The sequence below is a fragment of the Mobula hypostoma genome, chromosome 15, assembly GCF_963921235.1.
Source record: "Mobula hypostoma chromosome 15, sMobHyp1.1, whole genome shotgun sequence".
NCBI classification, from domain to species: Eukaryota; Metazoa; Chordata; class Chondrichthyes; order Myliobatiformes; family Myliobatidae; genus Mobula; species Mobula hypostoma.
The window spans coordinates 68,409,149-68,436,860 of record NC_086111.1 but is presented as its reverse complement, the minus strand read 5'-3'; the positions used below and the strand labels follow the sequence as shown (position 1 = coordinate 68,436,860).

Sequence of the window (27,712 nt, the reverse complement as noted above, 5' to 3'; positions counted from 1 at the left end):
CAGAAGTGGTTGAGGCAGGTTTGATGATGTTGTTTAAAGTTAAATTGGATAGCTATATGGACAGGAAAGGAAAGGAATGGAGGGTTATGGGCCGAGTGCAGGTCGGTGGGACTAGGTGAGAGTAAGAGTTCGGCACGGACTAGAAGGGCTGAGATGGCCTGTTTCCGTGCTGTAATTGTTATATGGTTAATAGGAGGCTGAGTAGTGACCTTATATGGATTGAAGTTATTGATGAGGCTAACTTAGAGTAAGTAACAAAACTACCAGTCTTTGGGAAGTGAGCATGGAGCAGCCGGGGAGTTGGTGGGGTGCTGGTTGGGCAACCATGCATGTGCAGGAGAATGTGCAAATTCCTCACAGATGGCACTGGAGGTCAGGACTGAACCCGGGTCGCAGAGATGTGAGGGAGCAACACTACCTGTTGTGGCGCTGATGGAGCGTTGCCAACAAATACGCAGGCTTTTAATTTAGTCGGAAGACATTCCAGACATTATCCATTGCCATCGTAACACACACAAAATGCCGAAGGAACTCAGCCGGTCAGGCAACATCTATGGAAAAGAGTAAGCACCCGGCGTTTCAGGCCGAGACCCTTCATCAGGACTAGAAAAACAAGAGAAGTCAGAGTAAGAATGTGGGAGGGGCAGAAGAATTATGAGGTGCCAGGTGACAGGTGAAACTGGGAGAGGGGGGAATGAGGTGAAGTAAAGAGCTGGGAAGTCGATTGATGAAGGAGATAAAGGGCTGGAGAAGGGGGAAACTGAAAGGAGAGGGTGGAAGACCATGGAAGAAAGGGAAGGGGGAGGAGCACCAGCAGGAGATAATGGTGAGAGAGGGAAACAGGAACGGGGAATGGTGAAGGTGGAGGTGGGCAGTTATCAAACGTTTGAGAAATCGATGTTTATGCCATCAGGTTGGAGGCTACCCAGACGGAATATAAGGTGTTGCTCCTCCAACCTGAGGCAGTAGAGGAGGGCATGGACTGACATGTTGGAATGGGAATGGGAAGAAGAATTGAAATGGGAGCCACCAGGAGATCCCGCTTTTTCTGGCAGGTGGAGTGTAGATGCTCATTGAAGCAGTCTCCCAGTCTACGTCAGGCTCACTGGTATACAGGATGCCACACTGGGAGCACAGGTACAGTAGAAGACCCCAACAGGCTCACAGGAGATTAACAATTATCTATCGCTAATCTTCTTTGAGAGGTTGGTGGGAAGTGGCCCTCTAGATCCAATTGCAGCTAATGTACTGAAGTTCCCCTTCTGTAAGTGTTGTTCCTCGTTCATGGAAATGATCAATATTTACCTTGTCGCCTTTCTGCCCTGGACTTCCTTGTGGTCCTCTTGGACCTGAGCCTCCCTCGCCAGGTCGTCCCTTGAGAGAAAAGTTGTTGTTACTTCTAACTGGTAGAATTGCTCACCCGCGTTGGGCGTGTCTTAATTCAACAGTGTTCCCAATGGCTGACGTACTTACCGGTTCACCAGGCTCTCCTTTCTGACCCACTCCATTGTACGGGCGTCCTGAATGCTGGGAGGAAAGTCAAATCGCCAGTTAGATTCTGATCTACTTCTGCACCCAGTCATACGTTCTCTCCACCGCCACGAAAACTCCATGTTCCACTGTGCAGGTGGGAGTGTGGGAATTCTGGGATCCCCATCGTCAATCATAGCACCAATTATCATCCACATTGTCTTAACAGGGAGTTAATGATGGTGGATGGAAAGGAATTGGACAGAAGGCATCCGTTAGTCTTGCAAGACCATGGATCTGCACCTGGAAAGTCTTCACTCTCCAGGGCGCAGGCCTGGGCAAGGTTGTATGGAAGACCAGCAGTTGCCCATGCTGCAAGTCTCCCCTCTCCACGACACCGATGTTGTGCAAGGGAAGGGCATTAGGACCCATACAGCTTGGCACCAGTGTCATCGCAGAGCAATGTGTGATTCAGTGCCTTGCTCAAGGACACAACATGTTGCCTCGGCTGGGGCTCGAACTCACGACCTTCAGATCGCTAGTCCAATGCCTTAACCACGTGCCCACTGGACAGAAGACAGATAAAGAAAAATCACACTGGTCTCTGATCAATGATTTTATGTATTTATTTATTGATTGATTGATTGAGATACAGCATGGAATCGACCCTTCTGGACCTTCGAGCTGTGCCACCCAGCAATCCCCCAATTTAATCCTAGTGTAATATCAGAACAATTTACAATGACCAATTAACCCACCAACCGGTACATCTTTGGACTGTGGGAGGAATCCAGAGCGCCTAGAAGAAATGCACGTGCTCACGAGGAAAATGTATAAAGTCCTTACAGGTAGCAGTAGTAATTTAGCCTTATGACGATATGTATGTAACAATCTGTTATATTGGCTCGTGTATGTCTAGCGGAAATCCCGCCCAGCACCTGCTTCAACACTCCACTCAGGGTCAGTCACAGCCCGAATCAATCCCAAACATCAATCATCAGCCAGCACACCCAGTCAATTTTAACAAATACACTTTATAGATATTACTAATTCTATGACATTAATATGAATTTGATACAGAGAGGAAAGTAATGGAAAAAAAAGGCACCAGACTTATCAAAGTCCAAGTTCTTCGCGCGCTACCGTTGGAGCTCAATCGATTCCTGACGACCACCCGGATCTTGTCAACTCACGGCTCAGGACCATCCGGAGTGATCGACCGGAGCCTCTCCGCACGTCCGCTGTCCTCCCCGTCTCTCCTCTGACCCCCCGTCTCTCCTCCGACTCCCCATCTCTCCACCATCCTCCCCGTCTCTCCTCCGACTCCCCGTCTCTCCACCGACCCCCTGTCTCTCCTCCGACTCCCCGTCAAAAACCCATCCACCATCCTCCCCGTCTCTCCACCGACTCCCCGTCTCCCCTCCGACTCCCTGTCTCTCCTCCGACCCCTCCGTCTCCCCATCTCTCACCATCCTCCCCATCTCTCCACCGACTCCCCATCTCTCCTCCGACTCCCCGTCTCTCCACCGTCCTCCCCGTCTCTCCTCCGTCCTCCCCGTCTCTCCACCGTCCTCCCTGTCTCTCCTCCGACTCCCCGTCCCTCCACCGTCCTCCCCATCTCTCCACCATCCTCCCTGTCTCTCCACCGACTCCCCATCTCTCCTCCGACTCCCCGTCTCTCCACCGTCCTCCCCGTCTCTCCTCCGTCCTCCCCATCTCTCCACCGACTCCCTGTCTCCCCTCCGACTCCCTGTCTCTCCTCCGACCCCCCGTCTCCCCATCTCTCCACCATCCTCCCCGTCTCTCCACCGACTCCCCATCTCTCCTCCGACTCCCCGTCTCTCCACCGTCCTTCCCGTCTCTCCTCCATCCTCCCCGTCTCTCCACCGTCCTCCCTGTCTCTCCTCCGACTCCCCGTCCCTCCACCATCCTCCTCGTCTCTCCTCCGACTCCCCGTCTCTCCTCCGTCCTCCCCGTCTCTCCTCCGACTCCCCGTCTCTCACCTGACTCCCTGTCTCTCCTCCGTTCTCCCCGTCTCTCCTCCGACTCCCCGCCAAAACCCCGTCCGCCGTCCTCCCCATCTCTCCTCCAACTCCCCGTCTCTCCTCCAACACCTTGTCTCTCCTCCGACTCCCTCTCTCCCCTCCGTCTCCCCGTCTCTCCTCCGACTCCCCCCAAAACTCAATCCACAGTCATATCATACAGCATGGTATCCAAAAACAAAACGAACATAACCACTCATTGGCTAATAGAACGCCGCTATCTCACTCTAAAGTAAAACAAACTGCTAGCGCAAACTCTTTTCAACGTTTAACACAAAAAAGCCGCATTCCTCAGATTAACATAACAAAGTCGCCATTTTAACTCTAACAAAAAGAAAGACCCCGTATATGTAGACTATAGAATGTAGAACATTACATCACAGAACAGGCCCTTCAGCCCACGATATTGTGCCAACCTTTTAACCTACTTCACGATCAATCTAACTTTTCCCTCTCACAGAGCCCTCCATTTTCCTATCACCTCACCCACGTGCTAATCTAAGATTCACAAAAAGAGCCCTAATGTACCCAATACTTGCGGGCTACCCTCGGCACATCCTCAGACTCTGCTGGTCATTGCCGCAAACAATACATTTCTCTGCATGTTTCGGTGTACATGTGACAAACAAAGCTAATGGTTAATGTTAACAACTCCAGAAGGTGGCACACCACCATCTTGTCACAGCAAGAAATACTGGGCTTGTCAGTGATGGCCCCAACAATAAATACATTTTCAAAAGGTTAATTTTGTGGATCGTTATGGAAAAGGCATAATGGGATTTGGTTAGATGGAGGATTTGATCCCATTGTACAAGTGAGTGAAGCCTTCATTATGGGATAAGACCATAGATCATAAGACATAGGAGCAGAATTGGGCCACTTGGCCCGTCAAGTCTGCTCCCCCATTTCATCATGGCTGATCCATTTCCCACTCAACCCCATTCCCCTACCTTCTCACCATAATCTTTCACACCCTGACTAATCAAGAACCTATCAACCTCTGTCTTAAATGCACCTAGTGACCTGGCCCCCATGGTCACCTGTGGCAATGAATTCCACATATTCACCACCCTCTGGCTAAAAAAATTCCTCCTCATCTCTGTTCTAACCGGACGATATCCTGAAGATTTATATGTACAGTGCAACGGTGCTCGGCACAAGGTGGAGTAACCAGCAGAGACAGGGAGGACTGAAAGTAAACCAGGGTTCATGCATGGATGTACCCGTTAGTCGAGGACTGGATTTAATTAGGTGTCATGGAGGCATGGCTCTATTATCCTGAGAGCATCATAGTCATAGAGTCATACAGAACTACAGCACAGAAGCATGCCTTTCGGCCCATCTAGTCTGTGCCAGACTGGCCTTCTACCTACTCCCATCTACCTGCATCTGAAGCTTAGCCCTCTCTATCAAAACTTCTCCTAAATGTTACAATTGAACCCTCATCCACCACTTTCACTGGTAGGTTCTGCCACACTCTCACCACCATCTGAGTGAAGAAGTTGCCCATTCCATTTCTCTTAACTACTTCATCTTTCATTGTCAACCTATTGACATCTAGTTCTATTCTCACCCATCTGAAGGGAAAATGTCTGCATACATTCACCCCATTTATGCCCTTCATAATTTTGTATACAGCTTTGAGATGTCCTGTCGTTCTCCTGAACTCCACTGAATGAAGCCCTAACCTATTTGCCCTTTCTCTATTACTCAGGAGCGAGTTATAGGGGTTCAGCAGTTAATGAGGAGGGAAATGTGTTGAATGCATAACGTAGTGATTAATTTCAGCTTTTTCCAGAATGAGATTTATTTATCACGAATATATCGAAAGGTACAGTGAAGTGGACCATTTGCGTTAACGACCTTCACACTTAAGGATGTTCAGGAAGCAGCCTGCAAGTGCCGCCACACATTCTGGCACCAACGTAGCGTGCCCACAATGCTCAGCAAAACAACACAGAACACAACGACACACAGACAACAAGCAACAAAGCAACAACAACAGCGCAACAAGTTTCTCCCACCCACGCATATGCAAATTGATGACCGAAGGTCGATCAGAGGTCTGGATTGAATATCAAAGGTCAATTGGAGGTCTGGGTTGAAGCCCAAAGGTCGATCGGAGGTCTGGACCGAGGCCCGAAGGTCGATTGGTGGTCCAGATCAAATCCCGACGGTCGTTTGGAGGTCTGGACTGAAGACTGAAGGCCAATCGGAGATCCAGATTGAAGATCGAAGGCCAAGTGGAGATCAAGACCAAATCCCGAAGGCTGATTGGAGGTCCAGACTGAAGTATGAAGGCCAATCGAAGATCAGAGTTTGAATGGAGGTCCAGATCGAATCCTGAAGGCCGATTGGAGGTCTAGACCGAAGTCTGAAGGCCAATTGGAGATCCAGATCGAAGATTGAAGGATGAACAGAGGTCCAGATCAAAGATCGAAGGTCAATTGGAGGTCCAGACTGAAATCTGAAGGCCAATCGGAAGTCCATTCCAGGCCCAATAACCAAAGCCTGGGTCTGCGAATCCTTGCAACTCTGCTGGATGCTGGAGGCCAAAGACAGCCTTGTCCTGGGCTACAGGACCAATTTCAGGTGTGGAGTACAAGCCACACAACTATCACACGTTTCACACTAGAGCCCTAGGACACATTTTTGATCCACACAATCTAACCTTACAAGTGAAATTATGTCAGACAGTAGGGAGGGGACTAATGGAAAACAAAATCAAAAATGAGGAGCCAAAATCCAGTAAAATGAAGATTAAATAAAACATTCACTTACACTTTCACCTGGATCTCCCTTGTCCCCCTGTAGTAGAATGAGAGAGGTGGTAAGGAGTCAAATCCAGACACAAATATATCCAAAGAAGAGGCAGCTATTCTTTAGATGGAGTCTTTACAATGCATGGAACAGGAAACTAAATAGATCAAATTATTTTGGTTGTAAACTTAAGTTAGCCACTCAGCCTATACAGTACTAAGTTCATCTAAGGGCCACCATTAATATACTTAAACACACCTTAAATTCTCTGGTTAAAGCTAATTATTTGGTAACTATCAAAATGAGTTTCAAAACTGATTGAATGAACCCAGTTTAATATGGCCAGCTTCAGAATTATTACCACTGACCTCAATGTGAAATTTGTTCTTTTGTGGCTGTAGTACAATGACATCAAATTATGATTAAATATAAACGAAGAGTGCAAGGAGTATAAAGAACTAACAGGGTAATGTTTATGGGTGGGATCGAAGCACTCGGCAGAGGATGGTGCTTGGAGAGGCTGTGTCGGAGGGGCTGGTCGGAGGCTCGAAGTTTTCGGACGGACTCGGAGTCCGCAGCGGTCGGGTGCTTCCAATGGTGCTGCATCGGCAAGTTGGCGGCGCTTGGAGGTTCATGGCAGGGAGAGTTCCTCCCTTCTGCCGCCAGCGTGAGATGATGAGTCGATCGGGACTTTGAGACCTTTTTTTTACCGTACCCATGGTCTGCTCTTTATCAAATTACGGTATTGCTTTGCACTGTTGTAACTATATGTTATAATTATGTGGTTTTGTCAGTTTTAGTCTTGGCTTGTCCTGTGTTTTCTTGTGATATAGTTCTGGAGGAACGTTGTATCATTTTTTAATGCATGCATTTCTAAATGACAATAAATGAGGACTGAGTGTCCACATAATCTAATCTAATCTAATGGGTTCATGGACTGTTCAGAGATCTGATAGCAGAGCCGAGGAAGATATTTTTTGAGCAACACACACAAGATGCAGGAGGAACTCAACAGGTCAGGCACCTTCCATGGGAGTAAATAAACAGTCAACGTTTTGGGCCGTGACCTTTCTCCCGAACCTGATTTGGGTCAATCCAATGGTCTTGGCCCGAAACGTTGACTGTTCATTTCCATGGATGTTGCCCGACCTGCTGAGTTCCTCCAGTGTTTTTTTGTGTGTTGCTCTGTATTTCCAGCATCTGCAGAACCTCTTATGTTTGAGACATTTTTTGAATCGTTGAGTGCGGGTCTTCAGGCTCCTGTGACAGTGGCAAACTGCAGTAAGAGGTGACACAGAAGCAAATAAGAAAATGTTGGAAGAACTCAACCAGTCAAATAGCAAATGTGGAAAGAGAAACCAGTCAATGTTTCAGGTCCATCTCATCCCTCAGAATATTCCCTTGTTCATGAAACCCCACCGGTGAAAATAGTCCACTCAGTCCCATCCTTGTAACATTTTAAACACTTCAGTCTTCAAAAGCTAAGCAATACTATTGGGCATATGAGAGCTTGTCTTGTTCTTTTTTGAAGATACTGACCACATAATTCTCTTACAATAATGAACTCAGAATGCCGGAGGAACTCAACAAATCAAGCAGCATCTATGGAGGGGAATAAACGATCAATGTTTCGGGCCGAGGTCCTTCATCAAGACTGGAAAGGGAGGGGGAAGGAACCAGAATAAGAAGCTGGGGACAATGGGGGAGAGTACTATCTGGCTGGTGATAGCTGAGACCAGGTGGGGGGGGGGGAAGGTAGAGCCTTGGTTCGATATTTTATTTGAAAGAAAACATCACTGTGTTCTCACAGTACAGTGCTCTGAACGTCAGTTTTGATTTAGTCCCCCAGTCTCTGGATGGGATGTGACACCATACAATCTTTTGACTTGGAGGTGAGGAAAATACACACAAAGCAAGAGTTGGCATCAGACTGAGGCAAGATCAAACACATACCCATGGTATACACTCGGGCCACGCTATTAGGTACACCTGTTCGTTAATGCAAATATTTAAACTGCCAGATATGTGGCAGCAACCCAATTCATGCAGACATGGTCAAGAGGTTCAGTTGTTGCTCAGACCAAACATCAGAACGGGGAAGAAATGTGACCTTGACTGGGAAATGATTGTTGGTGCCAGATAGGGTGGTTTGAGTATCTCAGGAACTGCTGATCTCCTGGAATTTTCGCACTCGACAGTCTCTAGAGTTTCCAGAGAATTGTACAAAAAAAACAGGGAAAAAACATCCAGTGTGTGGCAGTTCTGTGGGCAAAAATGCCTTGTTAATGAGAAAGGGCGGAGGAGAATAGCCAGACTGGTTCAAGCTGACAGGAAGGTGGTAGTAACTCAAATGGCCACATGTTACAACAGAGGTGTGCAGAACAGTATCTCTCACTGCACAACTTGTTAAACCTTGAAGTGGATGGGCTACAGCAGCAGAAGACCACACTGGTTCTATTCCTGTACCTAATAAAGTGGCCACTAAGTGTATGTCTCTTTTAAGAACTTATTAAAATACAACTGTGCCATCAAGTATACAAAAGGGACCAAATACTCTACTGTAGGTCTTGATGTGTCAGCTGAGGTGATAACATACCTTGATGGACCTCCCAGGGAGTCCTGGAGGTCCAACTGGACCCTGTGGTCCTATCTGACCAGCATACCCTCGTTCGCCTCTAAGTCCAGGAAGACCAGGTGAGCCAGGAACTCCCTATGACAGATGAACTAGAGGTTATTAAAGTATCTATTCTCTTCATTAAATAGAGACTGCATTAAAGATCAGCAATATCCGTTATTTTACAAGGCACCTTTAAGGTGGCAAAATGTGACAGAATTGTGATCAAACAAAACCTACAGCTGAGACACACATCAGGGCAGATGAAGGAAAGAAAGAAAAAGTACAGACAGTGAAATGCATTGTTTTTTGTCAATGGGCGGGTGAGGTCTGGGCCTGACGCTCCGCTCACCCAGGGAAAGTGTACGCGCAATACATTGCCTCTCCTTTCCCAGTGTAGTGATCGCCGCGTGGTCTCTGTCTGGCCTGCTAGGCAGGAGGCCACTGCAAATGGCCTCTCAGAACATGCCAGTAGATTCAGAATTTCAAAAGAAATTATTCTGAATGTGGCTTTGTTTTTTCAAGGGAATCAATAAAAAGGCTTGGGTATTCTACTCAGGCAACAGGGCGATCGACATCTTAGCACTGAGGTTCTCCAGTTTGAAAACGTGAGGCTTATTCAGTAAATGGACGTCCATTGGAACAGTCTCAGCCAATGGCTATGTGGTGGCGCTTATCCTTTCCTAGACTGAGCCCAAATGGGAAACATTCCCCAGACCAGGGTTCTGCTTAACTGCATCGAAGTTCAGAGATAGAACAAAGACATAGGATAGTGAAGCACTGGAACAGGACCTTCATCCCATAATGTTGCATCGAACCAACTAAAAAGCAAATTTAAAAAACAGCCAAACACTAATCCCTCCTACCTACACAATGTCCATATCCCTCCATCTTTCTGAGTTTCATTTGCCTATTCAAATATTCCTTAAAAGCCTCTGATGTATTTGTCTCTACCACCATACCAGGCAGCACATTCCAGGCATGCATGAATCTCCAAGTAGAAAACTTATCCCCTCACGTTCTCTTTGAACTTACCTCTCTCTCTTTCAATGCATGTCCTCTGGTATGAGACATTTCAACCCTGGGAAACAGATATTCTCTGCCTACTCTGTCTATGCCTCTCATAGTCTTATAAACCTCTCTCAGATCTCCCCTCAGCCTGCACTGCTCCAGAGAAAACAAGCCAAGTTTATCCAGCCTCTCGTGATAGCACATGCTCTCTAAACCAGGCAGCATCCTAGTGAACAACTTCTGCACCCTCTCCAAAGCCTCAACATCCTTCCTATAGTGGCGTGACCAGAGCTGTACGTAACACTCCAGACGTGGCCTAACCACATTCATGGACAAGTTCTGTTTGTCTTTTTATTTTAACAATCGAAGTTGAAATGATAGTTGACTTCCAGTTGTTCTTGCCATTAAAAGTTAATTCAAATGTCTGGGGACCCATGAGATATTTATTTTCTCTCAACTATTAGTACAGTTACATCACCAATACAAACCTTAACAATAAATTCAGCCAGTGGCACATACTGTGAATGATCAATATATTGTTGTGTCTAGAGATGGTTACCAAGGAGTCACCAGACACATCAGTGATGTGAGTAGAAAAGATGCCATGAGATGTTCCCTAATGCTAGAGAGGATAGCATCATAAGACCATAAGACAGAGGAGCAGAATTAGGCCATTTGTCCCATCAAGTGTACTCTACCACTCCTTCATGGCCAATTTATTATCCCTCTCAACCCCATTCTCCTGCTTTCTTCCCTTAAACTTCAACACCCTGACTAATCTAGAGCCTATCAACCTCCACATTAAATACACCCAATGACTGGGCCTCCACAGCTGCTTGCAGCAATGAATTCTCTCTGGTTAAAGAAATGAGATCATAGGAAGTCACTTGAGGAATTCAGGGGGAATATTTTCACTTGGAGGATGATGAGAAAGTGTAACTCCCTCCCAGAAGTGGTTGAGGCAAATGCCCATTATTGACCAGAAGGTAACAAAACACTAGGATATAGGGAAAGAGATAGATGACAATGGATGAGGGGTATGTGGCAACAACTAAATGGACTGTTTCACACTGTGGGTTCTGTGTAGGTAGAGAGAGTGTACTTACAGCTTGGCCTGGTTCTCCTTTTCTGCCTGGGTATCTTCCTCCACCATCAACAACGATGCCAGGCTCGCCCTGAAAGAGAAGAAATGCCACACTGCTAAACAAGAAACGATCTGCAAGAAGGGAAGGGATAGACCTGCTGTACTACTCAATCATATCACACCCATTCCTATAACAGCCACCACTCTGTAATTCTGCAATCTGTTATTGTTATCTCAATGCAGGGTTCTAATGAAAGGACTGAAAACACAAGCTGATCCATGGAAAAAAAAACAAACGGGACATGGGGTCATGAATGATTCCACCTCGAAGCATGAAGAAGATTGAAGCATTGAGATCAAGGTGTTCAGACATGGTCACCGAGCACTCTCGACAGAAACAACAAGGATGATGGCATTCGGATCCAGTTGGCAATCACTCCAGCAGAGGCCGGAGGACCAGTGATCACTCCCAAAGAGGCCAGAGGGTCAGTGATCACTCCCAAGGGGGCCAGAGGGTCAGTGATCACTCCCAAGGGGGCCAGAGGGTCAGTGATCACTCCCAAAGGGGCCAGCGGGTCAGTGATCACTCCCAACAGAGGCCAGAGGGTCAGTGATCACTCCCAAAGGGGCCAGAGGGTCAGTGATCACTCCCAAGGGGGCCAGAGGGTCAGTGATCACTCCCAACAGAGGCCAGAGGGTCAGTGATCACTCCCAAAGGGGCCAGAGGGTCAGTGATCACTCCCAAGGGGGCCAGAGGGTCAGTGATCACTCCCAAAGGGGCCAGAGGGTCAGTGATCACTCCCAAGGGGGCCAGAGGGTCAGTGATCACTCCCAACAGAGGCCAGAGGGTCAGTGATCACTCCCAAAGGGGCCAAAGGGTCAGTGATCACTCCCAAAGGGGCCAGAGGGTCAGTGATCACTCCCAACAGAGGCCAGAGGGTCAGTGATCACTCCCAAAGGGGCCAGAGGGTCAGTGATCACTCCCAAGGGGGCCAGAGGGTCAGTGATCACTCCCAAAGGGGCCAGAGGGTCAGTGATCACTCCCAAGGGGGCCAGAGGGTCAGTGATCACTCCCAAGGGGGCCAGAGGGTCAGTGATCACTCCCAACAGAGGCCAGAGGGTCAGTGATCACTCCCAAAGGGGCCAGAGGATCAGTGATCACTCCCAACAGAGGCCAGAGGGTCAGTGATCACTCCCAAAGAGGCCAGAGGGTCAGTGATCACTCCCAACAGAGGCAGAGGCTCAGAGATCACTCCCAATAGAGGCCACCATTCGGATCAGGTGTGAGTTCTGAATCATGGAAACTGTTCGATGTTCTGAGATTTACGTGATTGGACTGTACTTTATATTGGTCTCCTTCAGTTTTTCGGCATTTTCTTTCTTGTGGCCGATTGTTGGGTGGGTGATCTCTGTAAGTTCTTTGTGTGTGGGTGGGGTTGGGTTAGGTGTTTTTTGATACTATAGTCACTGTTCTTTTTAGCCAGTGAGGGGTTGGTTGCTGTTTTTTTTTCTGCGGGGAGGGGGTCGGTGACTTTGGGGTCCGTGAGTTTTATTTCTTTTACTTTTTCCTGTGTACTTCATGGCTATCTGGAGAAGATAAATCTCAGAGTTGTATTGTACATGCATACTTTGATAATAAAATGAACCTTGGACCTTGATGTGTATGAACGGTATGCAAAACGAGTTTTTCATGCGGATTGGTACACGTGTCAATAATAAACTGATTTACCTCCCCCCATCTCATGATCATGATCTTCCATATTACTCAATATCCAAGCAACCACAACTCTCTGATACAAAATATTCACAATCCTTGAGATAGTAGTTTCCAAATTTTGTATATTTTAATTTCTCAATATAATCAGAGCCATCCTGCTCAATCTTTCCTCATGGAATAAAGATTTTGAAGAGGATGAGGCCAACCTCAGGGTGCAGGGGCAATCATCTGGGCAGCCTCCAACCTGATGGCATGAATATCCATTTCTCCTCCAGTAAAACAATCCCTCCCCCTTCCCTCTTCTTCTATTCCCCACTCTAGCTTTTCACATCTTCTCAATTGCCTATCACCTCCTCTCCTTTTTTCTATTGTCCACTCTCCTCTCCTATCCTTCTTCCCCTCCCCCCACTTTTTATTCTGGCATTTTCCCCTTTCTATCCAGGCCCGAAACATCGACTGTTTATTCAATTCCATAGATGCTGCCTGACATGCTGAGTTCCTCCAGCATACTGTACTTGTACAACTGCTCGTTAATGCAAATATCTCATCAGCCAATCTTAATACAGCAACTCAATGCATAAAAACATGCAGACGCGGTCAAAAGGGTTCAATTGTTTAGACCAAACATCAGAATGAGGAAGAAGTGTGATCCAAGTCACTTTGACCATGGACTGATTTGGAGTGTTTGAGTATCTCAGAAACTGCTGATCTCCTGGGATTTTCACACACAGCAGTCTCCAGAGTTACCAAGAATGGTGTGAGAAACAAAAAGCATCCAGTGAGCAGCAGTTCTGTGGACGAAAATGCTTTTGTTAATGAGAGAGGTCAGAGGAGAATAGCCTCACTGGTTCAAGCTGACAGGAAGGTGACAGTAACTCACATAACCACACGTTACAATAGTGGCGTGCAGAAGAGCATCTCTGACTACGCAACCTGTTGAACCTTGAAATATATGGGCTACAGTAGCAGAAGATCATGAACATACACTCAGAGGCCACTTTATTCGGAATGGGTGGCCACTGAGTGTATTTCGATACGGAATGATCTGCCTGCAGGGATTGCCAACAAAAGTTTTCTGGGTGCATGTGACAAAAATAAACTATTTATCACATTCTGTATTTAGCCCTACCAAGGGCAGTTCCCAGCTCTGGTCTTTCATTAACTATTGTGTTCTACTCACCCTTTCTCCTTTGGGACCAATGGGGCCAGGTCTTCCTGGTATCCCAGGCTCGCCCTGAAACAAAGAAACATACTTTAGAATCAATTGCACTTCTTGCTTGGCATTTGGGATACTCGGAAACAGAATGGCCAGCATTTCTGCAGAACCTTTCTAAATTGCAGAGTACCCAATGCTCTTTATAGCCAATGAAGTATGTAAGTAACGTTGTGTATTTAATATTTGAGTAATCTTGTATATACTGTATACATTGTTTAAGTATTCTAGTTCAGTTAACTAATTAATTATGGGTTAAATGTAAGAATACGTTAATTGCATTTGTCATCACACTATCACATGATACGTACACACCTTGCTTAAAGTAAACTCAAACTACACCCCTACTTTCGAACTCCTGTGCTTTTCTTTGAATTAATTTAATGTTTTGAAGTTACAAAACATAACAGTAAGTAAGTAAATTTGTTATCAAAGTCCGTATATGTCACCATGTACTACCTTGAGATTCATTTTCTTGCAGGCATTTACAGGAAAATAAAGAAATATAATAGAATTTATGAAAAATTCTAAAAAATAAAGATGGCAGGTGATAGAGGAAGCCAGATGAGGGGGAGGGGGCATAAACATAGAAACATAGAAACATAGAAAATAGGTGCAGGAGTAGGCCATTCGGCCCTTCGAGCCTGCACCGCCATTTATTATGATCATGGCTGATCATCCAACTCAGAACCCAGCCTTCCCTCCATACCCCGTGACCCCTGTAGCCACAAGGGCCATATCTAACTTCCTTTTAAACATAGCTAATGAACTGGCCTCAACAGTTTGCTGTGGCAGAGAATTCCACAGATTCACCACTCTCTGTGTGAAGAAGTTTTTCCTAACCTCGGTCCTAAAAGGCTTCCCCTCTATCCTCAAACTGTGACCCCTCGTTCTAGACCTCCCCAACATCGGGAACAATCTTCCCGCATCTAGCCTGTCCAATCCCTTTAGGATCTTATACGTTTCAATCAGATCCCCCCTCAATCTTCTAAATTCCAACGAGTACAAGCCCAGTTCATCCAGTCTTTCTTCATATGAAAGTCCTGCCATCCCAGGAATCAACCTGGTGAACCTTCTTTGTACTCCCTCTATGGCAAAGATGTCTTTCCTCAGATTAGGGGACCAAAACTGCACACAATACTCCAGGTGTGGTCTCATGCTAATTAATTCTAATTAATGCTGTTATACTGAAGATCATGGCGATTATAGCTTTTTACTGTGAAATTGTACTTACTGAATTTCCCCTTTGTCCTGGAATACCCGGATTTCCCTGAGGAAACAAAGAGTTATACTGAGACTTATGGCAAATTAATGAAAATGCGCAGTATATTTAATTGAAGCATAAATAAAGATGAACTTTATTTGTAGTAATGTGAAGGAACAGAGGGGTCTTGGGGTCCATGTCCATAGATCCCGCAGAGTTCCCATGCAAGTTGATAGGGTTATTATGAAGGTGTATGGGGTTTTGGCCTTCATGAGTCAGGGGATTCGTTTTCAAGAGCCAAGAGGTAATGTCACAGCTCAATAAAACTCTGGTTAGACACACTTGGAGTATTGTGTTCAATTCTGTTCACCTCATTATAAGAAGTGTGGAAGTATATCTGTAACCTTTAAGTCTTTATGAATTTATATCCTTTGTAAATTGTAATGTGACAAAATGGAACCCGTATAATCCCAGAGTGCTTTGCTAATTTGATAATGTAGCTGGATAAGAAGCTTGCAAGAGTATGAAGTGACTTAGAGCAGGAAGTGTTTGGACATTGCATGATTAAAAACAGAAAAATGGGACACAGTTTCTTTTGGGGGGGTTGATCTCAAAGACAAAGAGACTGATGGTTCATGTAAGACAAATGCAAGATAAAACAGGATGCAGTTAAGGGATGGAACGACATGAAGTTGATGGATACTTGCCTCTGCAAGCATATAAAAATGATCTGTTTTGAGCTGCAAGATTGAAGCTATCTAACAACTTAACATATGGAGATAGTCTTCCATTGCAAATAATAAATATGCCTATAATCTGAGTTGTTGTAGTTACTGTCTATTCAGAAGACCTAGCTGAACGGTACATGACAGAAGGATGTGGAAGCTTTAGAGAGGGTGCAGAGGGGATTTACCAGGATTAGAGAGCATACCTTATGAGGATAGTTTTAGTGAACTGGGGTTTTCTCTTTGGAGTGAAGAAGGATGAGAGGACATTTGATAGAGGTACACAAGATGAAAGAGGCATAGATCGAGTAGACAGCCAGAAACTTTTGCCAGGGCAGAAGGCTAATACATGGGGTATAATGGGCTATCAATCTTCACACCATACCACTCAGGGGCTTGTGCTAATTTTAATTTGTGACTGTATGTGCTGGATCATAACTATATGAGGACTATACTGTATTTACTGTGTTTTGCCCCTTGGCCCCAGAGGAATGATGTTTTACTTAGCTGTGTATGGTTGAATGACAATAAAGATTGAAGCAATGCATTTCAAAGTTTTGATTAACATGAGAGAAATAAAGTTAATCTTCTTTTAATCTTTAACCTCTAATAGAGTTGCTGTAGGATTGGTGTAAATGAGGAACAGCACAGAATCAGTAGGCTGAAGGGCCTGTTTCTATGAGCAAAACTCCGCAACTAAGTGAGGGCAGGTGCCAGGCTTTCAACTTCTCTCGGAAGCTAGCCCAGTTATGACCTTCATAAATCAACTGAGTTCAGGAGTTATGTTGAAGTTGTATCAGATGTTGATGAGGACTAATCTGGAGTATTGTGCACAGTTCTGGTCACCTACCTACACGAATGGTATCAATAAGATTGAGAGAGTGCAGAGAAAATTTACAAGATGTTGCAGGGACTTGAGATCCTGCGTTATCGGGAAGATTGAATAGGTTTCGACTTTGTTTCCTGGAGTGCAGGAGAATGAGGGAAGACTTGATGGAGGAATATAAAACTATGAGGGGTTTAGATACGGTAAATGCAAGATTGCTTTTTCCACTGGGGTTCGGTGAGACTGGAACTACACGTCATGGGTTAAGAGGGAAAGTTGAAATGCTAAAGGGAACATGGGGGTGCTTCTTCACTCAGAGGGTGGTGCTAGTGTGGAACGAGCTGCTAGAGGAAGTGGTGGTTGAGGGTTCGATTGCAACATTTAGGAGAAGTTTGGATAAGAATATGGTTGGGAGGGGTATGGGTGTGTGCCAATGGAACTAGGTAAAATAATAGTTTGGCACAGACTGGATGGATGGGCTGTTTCTAGGCTATAGTACTCCATGACTCTATGAAGGTGCAGATAGGTGTGCACAGGTTACTCACCAATGGTCCAGGTGGGCCTGGGTTTCCTGGTCTTCCGGGCGATCCAGGCACACCATCCCTCCCTGGATAGCCCTAGAGAGTAGAAGCATTCCACACATCATAGTGCTACCCAACAAAACAAGGTTATGCTCGGAAAGTGAACGAGGAGAAGCTACACAGAAGTACTCACCAACTCCCCTTTCTCACCCTTCATCCCCTGAATGCCTCCGCCGATGGTACCCGGCCTCCCTGGTGGTCCGGATGGGCCTACTGGTCCTTGGGGTCCTGGCAAACCAGGGCGACCCTGACAGAAAAGAACAATCCAAGGTTACTATCCCTTAAATACACCACATTTTCCTTTTTATCACTCTAATATAGGAGATGTCAGAGAAGCCTTTATGAGCTCTGTAGTGTCAGCAAGCAAAGAGGTATGTACTCAGCCCTGAAATCTATCATCCATTACAGCATCCACCATGAATCCGTCACCATCTTGGACATGCCCCCTTCTCATTTCTACCATCACTGAGGAGATGCATATGACCCCAATGGTCCATACTCAGTGAAGGCTTCTTCCCTTCTGCCATTAGATTTCTGATCAGAACTGTCCAAGAAACCATCTCACTACCTCGCTATTTTCCAGATGAAGGCTCTCAAGCCAAAACATTGACTGTTTATTCCTCAGACCTGCCGGGTTTCTCCAGAGTGTGTGTTACTCTGGATTTTCAGTATCCGCAGAGTGCATTGTGTTTATGATTCACTATTCTGCTTTCTTTTTGTGTTTTTAATATAATATATTCTTATTGTAATTTACAGTAATGTTTATGGATTGCACTGTACCGCTGCCACAAAACAACATATTTCTCAACATATGTCACATATAATAAACCATAAGATATCATCTCAACAATGACATAGGAGCAGAAGTAGGCTATTCGACCTTTCGAGTCCGCTCCACATTCCACCATGGCTGACTTATCCCTCTCAGCTCCAGTCTCCTGCCTTCTCCCTGTAACCTTTGACATTCCTATTAATCAAGAAACTATCAACCTCCACTTTAAATATACCCAATGACTTGGCCTCCACAGCCATCTGTGGAAATGAATTCCACAGATTCTCCACCCTCTGGCTAAAGAAATTCCTCTTCAGCTCTATTCTAAAGAGATATCCCTCTGTTCTGAGGTCGCGCCCTCTGGCCCTAGACTCTCCCTCCATAGGAAACCTCGCTCCACTTCCACTCAATCTAGGCCTATCAAAATTCACCAGGTTGCGATGAGATTCCCCCCATTCTTCTAAACTCCAGAGAGTGCAGGCCCAGAGCCATCAGATGCTCCTCATACATCAACCCTTTCATTTCCTGAATCACTCTTGTGAATGTTCTCTGGACCCTCGCCAATGCTGTCAAATTTTTGCTTAGATAAGAAACCCAAAATTGCTGACAATACTCCAAGTGTATTCTGACCAATGCCTTATAAAGCCTTGGCATTACATCCTCGCTTTTATATTCTAGTCCTCTCGAATGACTGTTAACATTAATAATAATATTATAATAATGTGTTACTCTGGATTTTATCTTATATATATTTTATTTATATACCACCTTTCATACACTAAGATGCAGGCTCAAAATGATTTATATACATTGTAAAGATAATTCAATATAGTCTCAAAAATGTGAGACAAAATTAAAAATCATAAAGACAAACATTATATATAATAAAATGTAATCAAATATACCAAATTATATAAATATAATCAACATTAACAGATATTAACTAATCTTATATGAAAGCCAGATTTAAAAAGTAAGTGCCTAGAAGTGTTTTGAAATGTTCCACAGTACCAGCCTGGCATATCTCAGTCGGTAGAGTATTCCAGAGTTTTGGTGCATAAGAGCAAAAGGCCACATCACCAGTTCTTGTATGCTTGGCTTCAGGAATACGAAGCAAACCAGTATTCGTGGATCTAAGATTATGATTAGGGATTTAAGCGGATAGATATTCCAAAATATATGGAGCAGATAGATTATTCTGAGCCTTATATACAATAAAGAGTATTTTAAAATTGATCCCAAAGGACACAGGCAGCCAGTGTAATGATGCCAAAAGTGATGAAATGTGCTCAGATTTTCTTTTTTTGATTAAAATTCTTGCTGGTGCATTTTGAACAAGCTGCAGCCAATTTATATCTTTCTTAGGCAGTCCTGAAAAGAGTGCAGTACAGTAGTCTAATCAGCTAAAACCATAAATGTATAGCGACTTTTCTGCATCTTGAGATGTTATAAAAAAATCAAACTCTTGCAATGTTCCTTAAATGAAAGAACACAGTCTAAGTAATATGGTTAATATATGATTTAAAATTTAGCTCAGGCTCAACAATGACACGTAAATTCTTTACTTCTGGCTTGATTTGTAAGAACAGATGATCAAGTTTACTTCTAAGGTTCACACTTTTTTATTGCTACCAATAACTAAATTTTCTGTTTTTTCCTTATTTAGTTTAAGGAAATTTGAACTCATGCATTCTGTAATGCTAGCAAGACACTGGACCAGAGGGTTTAGAGTCTCAGGGTCATGTGACATAGTAGGCAAATACAGTTGTGTGTCATTTGCATAACTGTGGTAATTCATCTTACATTTTGAAATAATCTGACCGAATGGGAGCATATAGATTGAGAACAACGACAGGCCAAGAATTGATCCATCCGACACACCAAACACAATATCATGGATTTTGGATGCACATTCACCACAGCTAACAAAGAACTTCCTTCCTGTTGTATAAAACTAAAACCAATTTCATTTGCCTTCTTTCTTCTTCCTGGTTCCTTAGCTCCCAGTGGATCAGAGGCCATCGATGACCTTCCTTACCACCGGCTTAACCTGCAAGTTAGCCTTTAGGGAATCGTAAACACAAAATACCAAGTCCCTTTGCTCCTCAGGTTTCTGAATTTACTGATTCTAATTCATAAACCTGATTGAAATCTGATTCTAATCTTTGTCCATATACATGTGGCCCATTGATGATCTAGACCACCAACAGAAGCAGGTCCTGCTCCATCATGATCTAAGGTAACAGTTTGATTGAGATATGCAGTTTGACAGTAGGAACCTGCCTTGGGTAGGTTTCTTTTAAACATCAGGGAGGTCCTCAGTACCTTAGTCACTAAATTGTAGAACAATTTACCAGAAGAAGATGGAGCCAGCGAACAACGCTACTAGAGGCGACATCTTCAAGACAGGTCATGAAGCAATTCCTTTCATTTCTTTTACATCTTCTTTTTATTTCAGCTATGGTTCTGCTACTGTTGAAGCCTGTAACCTACAGTGTGGCGGTGTGACTTCTGACCAATCAGGTAATCTGGCACTTTGCTGTGTCTGTGAGCGTCCCACGAGGCTGTGACCGAAGTCTGCAGCATGGAGGTCAGGAAGCCATGAGGTGGGGCACAGGCCCGTGATTGATTTAATCTCTCGCTGATCTCACTGATTAAAGCGCTGAGAAAGACTGAACTTATCGAGGCAGGTGCGGAGGGCAAGCAAGGTGTTCAATGCTGTCTACCAGCCTCTTGCTCGCTGCTGCCAGAGAAGATATCTGTGTGTGACGGTCTCTCGCTCTCTCTGTCACTGCTCCTGAGGAAAGGTCCTTGTGTGTTTGCATAATCTCTCTCTCTCTCTCTCTCTCTCTGAATGCTGTTGGCGGATGGTGCCAGAGCAAAGGTTAGTTGACACAGATTGTAGATTTGGACTCTTGGGTTTAGGATGTGTTCTAGTTCTGATTTCTCTTTCTTGTTACTACTTTTGGGTGATTTTTGAATCGGTGCAGCCTGCAGATAATGAACACTGAGCTGAACTGTAATATGCCTTTTGACTTTGTGATTTTATATTCTGTGTTTTCACTCATTGTTTTGTTGCTGTTTGTGAGATTTTTTTGCACGTGGTGGGGAGGTGAGGGGGGGTTTTGCTCTTTGATGTTTTTCTTTGAACGGGCTGGCTCCATGGTCTTCTTTGTTTCGTGACTGTCTGTGGGGAAGACGAATATCAGGGTTGTATAGTGCACACAGATTTTTATTATAAATGTACTTTGAGCTTTGAATCTTTGAAAGTTGCTGCCCAGCCAGGAGCCAGAGCTGGTCAGTGAGCACAGGGCGATGGATGACCAGAACAGTGTGAGTTAGGACGTGGACAGCTGAGGTTATAGGAAAGGAGGAATACTTACTGGTTCACCATTCCGTCCACTGACACCATCTCTGCCTCGATTTCCCTGAAAAGCGGACAAAAGACCAACACAGAACATTATAACTGAAGAACCAGAGCTGGCAACCTCAGTTACAAAAGGAAAAATCTGGTGGCAATAGAAAACAGCTTCTATTCGTGTGGAACAAAACCAAACCCCGTCCAAACCTGGAAATATATCACCATTCTTTAATTAGGAGCACCTTCCCCAGATGAACTACAGTAACTAAGACAACAGCCTACCCCTGGCAATTAGGGTTGGCATTAAATACTGCCACTGACAGCAAGACACACGGCCCATTAAAAAACTGACAACTGTGATTTTTTTTTCTGATTCTTTTGAATACTTTGATTTAATGCTAATAAAAATATCAAAATAGGATGAACAGGTCCTGATGAAGTGTTTCAGCCCAAAACATCAACTGTTTATTCCTCTCCATAGATACTGCCTGACCTGGTTTAATTTGACATCATGCTCAGCACAGTCACTGTGGGCTGAAGGGCCAGTTCCTGAACTATACTGTTCTCTGGTGATGTTGAGTGGACCACAGCCTGTCATCAGAGGCACGCAGCCTACTGAGTGAATTCTAGACTGGAAACCAGAGCCAAGGAGACCACTACCATTGTCCACAGTCTCCCTTTCACTTCCCCACCCTTCAAGCTTCCAGAAATGGATCCTAGCTCAAAACATTCCCCATCGGAGGGGAAGATACTGGTGGAAAGAAAATTACTAAAGGGGAAGGAATTAAAAACTAAAGTGAAAGCAAGGGAACAAATCTTACTCTAGAAGTACAGTACGGTAGATTTTGACTGAGAATCTGTAATTTAACAGAAAAGCCAATACTTACGTCTTTTCCTGGTTCACCTTTCTCACCCTATGTGAAAGAAAACAAACACAATAACTTTGTCAATCATTTTGGAAAAAAATCAACGCAAGGTCTTTGCCAGGTAGTGGGCAAGTGAATTCTCTACCGCTGCGGCAAAGAATGCTCAAACACGCAGAAAACGAAGGAGAAACTCAGCAAGTCAGGCAGCATCTATGGAGGGGAATAAACAGTTGATACTTTGTGACGAGACACCCTTCAGAAAGGATCTTGGCCCAAAACATCAACTGTTTATTCCCCTCCATAAATGCTACTTCAGCTGCTGAATTCCTCCAGCATTTTGTGTGTGCTACTTTGGGTTTCCAATACCTTTAGAATCACTTATGTTTATGGAACACTTAGACATTGAGTGGTCTCACGCAGGGAATTGATTAAGTTTTGGACATTATGGAAATTGAGGATTTGGGATCAGAGCAGGCATGTGGACGTAGCTCTGAGCGCCAACCATAGCCTTGCCAGATGCCAGACCAACTCATTCAAGGAACTTAGATCCATCTACAAGCAGGGTGGTTGAAATCTGGAATGAGCTGCCAAAGGAGATGGTGGAAGCAGGAACAGTAACAACTTTCTAAAGGGCATCTGGGAAGTTACTTGATTGGGCAGAGCACAAGGTGATCTTGAATTAACACAGGAAAATGGGATTAGTGGAGATAGATAGATAGGATTGTGGATCAGCACAGACCAAAATGGCCTGTTTCAATCTTGCACAATTGTGGATCACATGGTAACGTAGCCATTAGCATAACGCTACCACTCTGACAGTGATTGACAATCAGGCTTCAATTCCAGCATTGCCTGTAAAGAGTTTGTAAGTTCCCCCTGTGACCATGTGGGTTTCCACTGGGTGCTCTGGTTTCCTCCCACATTCCAAAGATGCATGGGTGAGGGTTTTGAGCTGTGGGCAGGCTATGTTGTCACTAGAAGATTGCTGACATTTACAGGCTGCCCGGCACAATCCTCACTGATTTGATTTAATGCAAACAAAGCATTTCACTATGTCTTTCGATGTTTCAGTGTACATGTGATAAATAAAGGCAATCTATTCTCTCTTTTTACTCTACAACTCTACTATGGCTCTAAGATTAGAGACTCTGATTAGCCAGTTATGGTTAACATGGAACATAAGAACACTAGAGTGCAGTATGGAGCCTTCGGCCCACGATGTTCTGTCAACCTTTCAGCCTGCACTAAGCTCAATCTAACCCTTCCCTCTTACATAGCCCTCCATGTCTCTATCGTCCACGTGCCTACGTTAGAATCTCTCTATTTGTAAATTGAAGCATTGACACAAACCAGGCACTTCAGCGTTTGTGTCAATGACTAACACAGTCAAAGGCTGTGCTGGGGCAACCTGCAAGTGTTGTAATGCTCTTGGTTCCAATGTAGCATGCCCACAGCTCACTAACTGTAACCCAAGCGTCTTTGGAATGTGGGAGGAAACCGAAGAGCCCAGAGGAAACCCACAGGGTCACAGGAGAACATACAAACTCCATACAAACAAGCAATGGGAATTGAACCCCGGTCTTAGAGCTGGAGCTGCAAAACGTTATGCTACAATAACAGTCCATCAGCTCCTTAGCACAGACTTGATCTTCATTCTAAGTGCCACTATCAGTTCTTTAAGATGGTGACAGAACCCACTGTTTGGGCAACGATTTAGGTGCTGGGCCAATTTTAAAAGGTCAAGGTTTCATGACCCGAAGCGAGAGACCGGCCAGTTCAGCTCATTGCTCTGTTTTCTGCTGAAGACTCTCCGTGGATTCTGTTCAGTACGCTATTTGCTTGTTTTTATTGCTTGCATGATTTGTTTTCTCTCTGCACATTGGATGTTTGATGGTCTTTTTTTAAATGGGTTCTTTTGGGTTTCTTTGATTCGTGGCTGCTTGTTAGGAGATGAACCTCAAGACTGTATAATGTGTACATACTTTAGTAATAAATGTACTTTGAATGTTGAGCTTCTAGTATGTGACAATTGTGAGTGATGAAAAGCAAGGACACTGAAAATCTCTTTGTAATATTGTGTGTGCGATTTGGATTGGGTGCACTGGAACTGCAGCCTGAAGTTAATTAACAGCACAGAGCTGAACTAACTGAACTGAACAGAACATTCCTAAACTGTTTCAATACTTTTGTGGTTTGATGTTTTGTATTCTGTGTTTTTCATTTTTTTTTTGCCGTTTGCGCAATTTGCTCGTTTTTGTCTGTGCGTTGGGTGTTTGATGTTATCTTTGAATGGGTTCCATGGTGTTTCTCTGTTTCGTGGCTGTCTGTGGGGAAGAAGAATCTCAGGGTTGTATACTGCATACATACTTTGATAATAAATCTATTTCGAATCTTAGATTCATGCAACATAAAGATATCTACCTTTTGGCAACGGGAGGGACAGTGGTCTATAGAGTTACCCTGAAAAACAATATTCAGAATTAATTTTTACATGACCTGAGGAACTTCCGAATCTTTCAAACGTATTGGTATTTGGTATTTGTATATTACTGCCATATTTACCCAGCTACTGTGTAAAACTTAAGCTTTATAAACTATCTGCACAGATTTATCTCAAAACATACTACTTTGGAATATAGAGTACTGTGCAAAAATCTTAGACACACACACATACAGATGAAGGGTCTCAGCCCAAAACTTAGACTGTTTACTCTTTTCCATAGATGCTGCCTGACCTGCTGAGATCCTCCAGCGTTTCGTGTGTGCTGCTTTGGATTTCCAGCGTCTGCAGATTTTCTCGTGTTTGTTCTGCACAGTACTGTAGAATATAAAATGGTACGGCAGAGTACAGGCCTTTCAGCCCATGACGCCGTACCAACAGTTTAATCTGCTCTAAGATCAATCTAACCCTTCCTTCCCACGTAGTTCTCCAGTTTACTATCGTCCATGTGCTTAAGAGTCTCTTAAATGTCCCCAAAGTATCTGTCTCCAGCACCACCGCTGGTGGGATGCTCCACGCACCCTCCGCATACCTCTGACATACCCTCTATACTTTCATCCTAAAATTATGTGAGAGGGAATTTTATATCAGGAAATGTGGAAAAAAAGAGTTGAGCAGTGAGATTACTTTATACTTTCCCTGCACTTTCTTCCAAACACTTGAAAATTATAAGGCCATAAGACATAGGAGCAGAATTAGGCTATTCAGCCCATCAAGTCTACTCCACCATTTCATCATGGCTGATCCATTTCCCTCTCAGCACCAATGATCTGCCTTTTCCCCGTATCCCTTCATGCCTTGACTTATCAAGAACCTATTAATCTCTGCCTTAAATATACCCAATGACTTGGCCTCCACAGCCACCTGTGGCAACAAATTCCACAGATTCATCACTCTCTGGCTGAAGAAATTACTCATCATCTCCTTTCTAAAAGGATACCCCTGTATTCTGAGGCTGTGTCCTCTGGTCTTAAGACTCCCCCACCACAGGAAACACCCTCTCCATATCCACTCTATCGAGGCCTTTCAACATTTGACAGGGTTCAATGAGGTCACCCCTCATTCTTCAGGGTTCCAGAGAGTGGAGGCCCAGAGCCATCGAACTTTCTTCATATGGGAAGCCTTCCGAACCTGAAATCATTTTTGTGAGCCTTCTTTGAACCCTCACCACGTCAGCAATTCCTATGCTCCCTTGTATTAGCCATTTCTGCCCTAGGATAAAGTCATTGGTTGTCCATTCGACTTATACAATTTTGAGAAAGTACAAGCGAAAAAGCAATATCAGGATAAAGACTATAGTGTTACAGTTACAGACACTAAGAATCTGATTCTTAATTACATCAATAGTTTGCATTTATATAGCACCTTTAAACTACATGCTGCAACACAAGAACATTCTCAGACAAGCCCCAACATCCAGTAGATGAACAAGATTGGATGGAAAGGTGTGCTTTGTTGGATTGGGGTGTAGACTTGTTAATTTCCTTGTTGTTTAACTTTCCAATGCTTCCTAGCATTTTTTATACAATCACCTATGTAATTGTTCAGTGGATTTTCCAGTAACTATGGTACAGGTGCTTCTGTAATTTGCTAGAAATTTCTTAGTTTTCAGTAGCAGGTGTCTCATCACTTGAATCAGTCTATTTTATAGTTTAATTGTTATCACTGGTATTTTGTTATGTTCCGTCTGAGTATGAGATGCCCACAACTTCATTATCCTTTGCCTTTTCCTTTCTTCTCTTGGCTCCACTTTCTTGTTCGCTTTCTGAACTTGTAACACTTAATATAATGATCCTGCGCAATAACAGATGGAATTTAACGCAGACAAGTGTGAGGCTTCGCACTTCGCTAGGACCAACCAGAGTAGGTCTTACACAGTGAATGGTAGAGCACTGAGGAGTGTGGTAGAACAAAGGCATCTGGGAATACAGGTCTATAGTTTACTGAAAGTGGTGTCACAGGTAGATAGGGTCATTAAGAAAGCTTTTGGCACATTGGCTTTCATAAATCAAAGTACTGAGTACAGGAGATCTGATGTTATGTTGAAGTTGTATAAGACATTGGTAAGGCCTAATTTGGACTATTTATTGTGTACAGTTTTAGACCTGAGTTAAAAGGAAAGATTGAATAGTTTAGGACTTTATTCCTTGGAACATAGAAAGTTGAGGGGAGATTTGATACAGGTATACAAAATTATGAGGGGTATAGATAGGGTAAATGCAAGCAGGCTTTTCCCACTGAGGTTGTGAGGGACTACAACCAAAGGTCATGGGTTAAGGGTAAAAGGTGAATAGTTTAAGGGGAACACGAGCTTGATTTCAAAGTTTAAGAGAAACTTGGATAGATATATATGCATGGCATGTGTATGGAGGGCCTTGGTCCTGGTGAAAGTGGATCAGAGTAGGCAGTTTAAATGGGTTCTGCATGGGCTAGATGGTCCAAAGGGCCTGTTTTTGTGCTGTACTTTTCTATGACTCTAGTAAGCTTTATGCTTATTCTTGTTTTCCAAAGAACGCTTGGATCACAAAAGCACCAGGTTCCAACAGCTTTAAGGAAGCAGGAGGATAAGGAATTTAGAGAGCATACTTCGGAAATTATAACCCAGGCAGATGAGATGAATCAAAGGGTGAACAAGTGGTGGAACAGTGAGGCAGAAGGGTTCTTTTGCCATATACACAGGTCCAGTTGAAATCTTTTGCAATGGGTTCATATCACTTACATCCGGCTTGCTGGCAGCAACACAGATTACATCAGCAAGGGCCCCTTCAAACTGGGCGAGCATCTCAAAGTTTTCTGCATAGAAGATGTGCCTCGAGTCTCCGTCAGAAACGATACTCTGCAGTTCATTGATATCTGCTTGCCCAACGCCAACTGCATACATGTAGATGCCTAACGTGGAGATAACAGGTGGCTGAGTTATAGATTGGTTTGCTTGCCTGTGTTGCAGGAATGGACTAAAACTGGGT

General features: G+C 44.2%; 1 protein-coding gene across 1 annotated transcript in view; it reads right to left on the bottom strand.

Moving 5' to 3' along the window:
* col7a1 (collagen, type VII, alpha 1) overlaps positions 1-27,712 on the bottom strand; it is a 366,380-nt gene that overhangs the window by 177,118 nt on the left and 161,550 nt on the right. The window contains exons 32-44 of the mRNA XM_063068334.1: positions 27,466-27,635; positions 24,668-24,706; positions 22,268-22,294; positions 21,403-21,447; positions 17,381-17,494; positions 17,212-17,283; positions 15,146-15,181; positions 13,879-13,932; positions 11,004-11,072; positions 8,869-8,982; positions 6,294-6,320; positions 1,474-1,527; positions 1,306-1,374 (exon numbers count right to left, since the gene is read on the bottom strand). Of these exons, the coding sequence (XP_062924404.1) occupies positions 1,306-1,374; positions 1,474-1,527; positions 6,294-6,320; positions 8,869-8,982; positions 11,004-11,072; positions 13,879-13,932; positions 15,146-15,181; positions 17,212-17,283; positions 17,381-17,494; positions 21,403-21,447; positions 22,268-22,294; positions 24,668-24,706; positions 27,466-27,635 (890 nt within the window). The remainder of the gene's footprint in view (positions 1-1,305; positions 1,375-1,473; positions 1,528-6,293; positions 6,321-8,868; positions 8,983-11,003; positions 11,073-13,878; positions 13,933-15,145; positions 15,182-17,211; positions 17,284-17,380; positions 17,495-21,402; positions 21,448-22,267; positions 22,295-24,667; positions 24,707-27,465; positions 27,636-27,712) is intronic.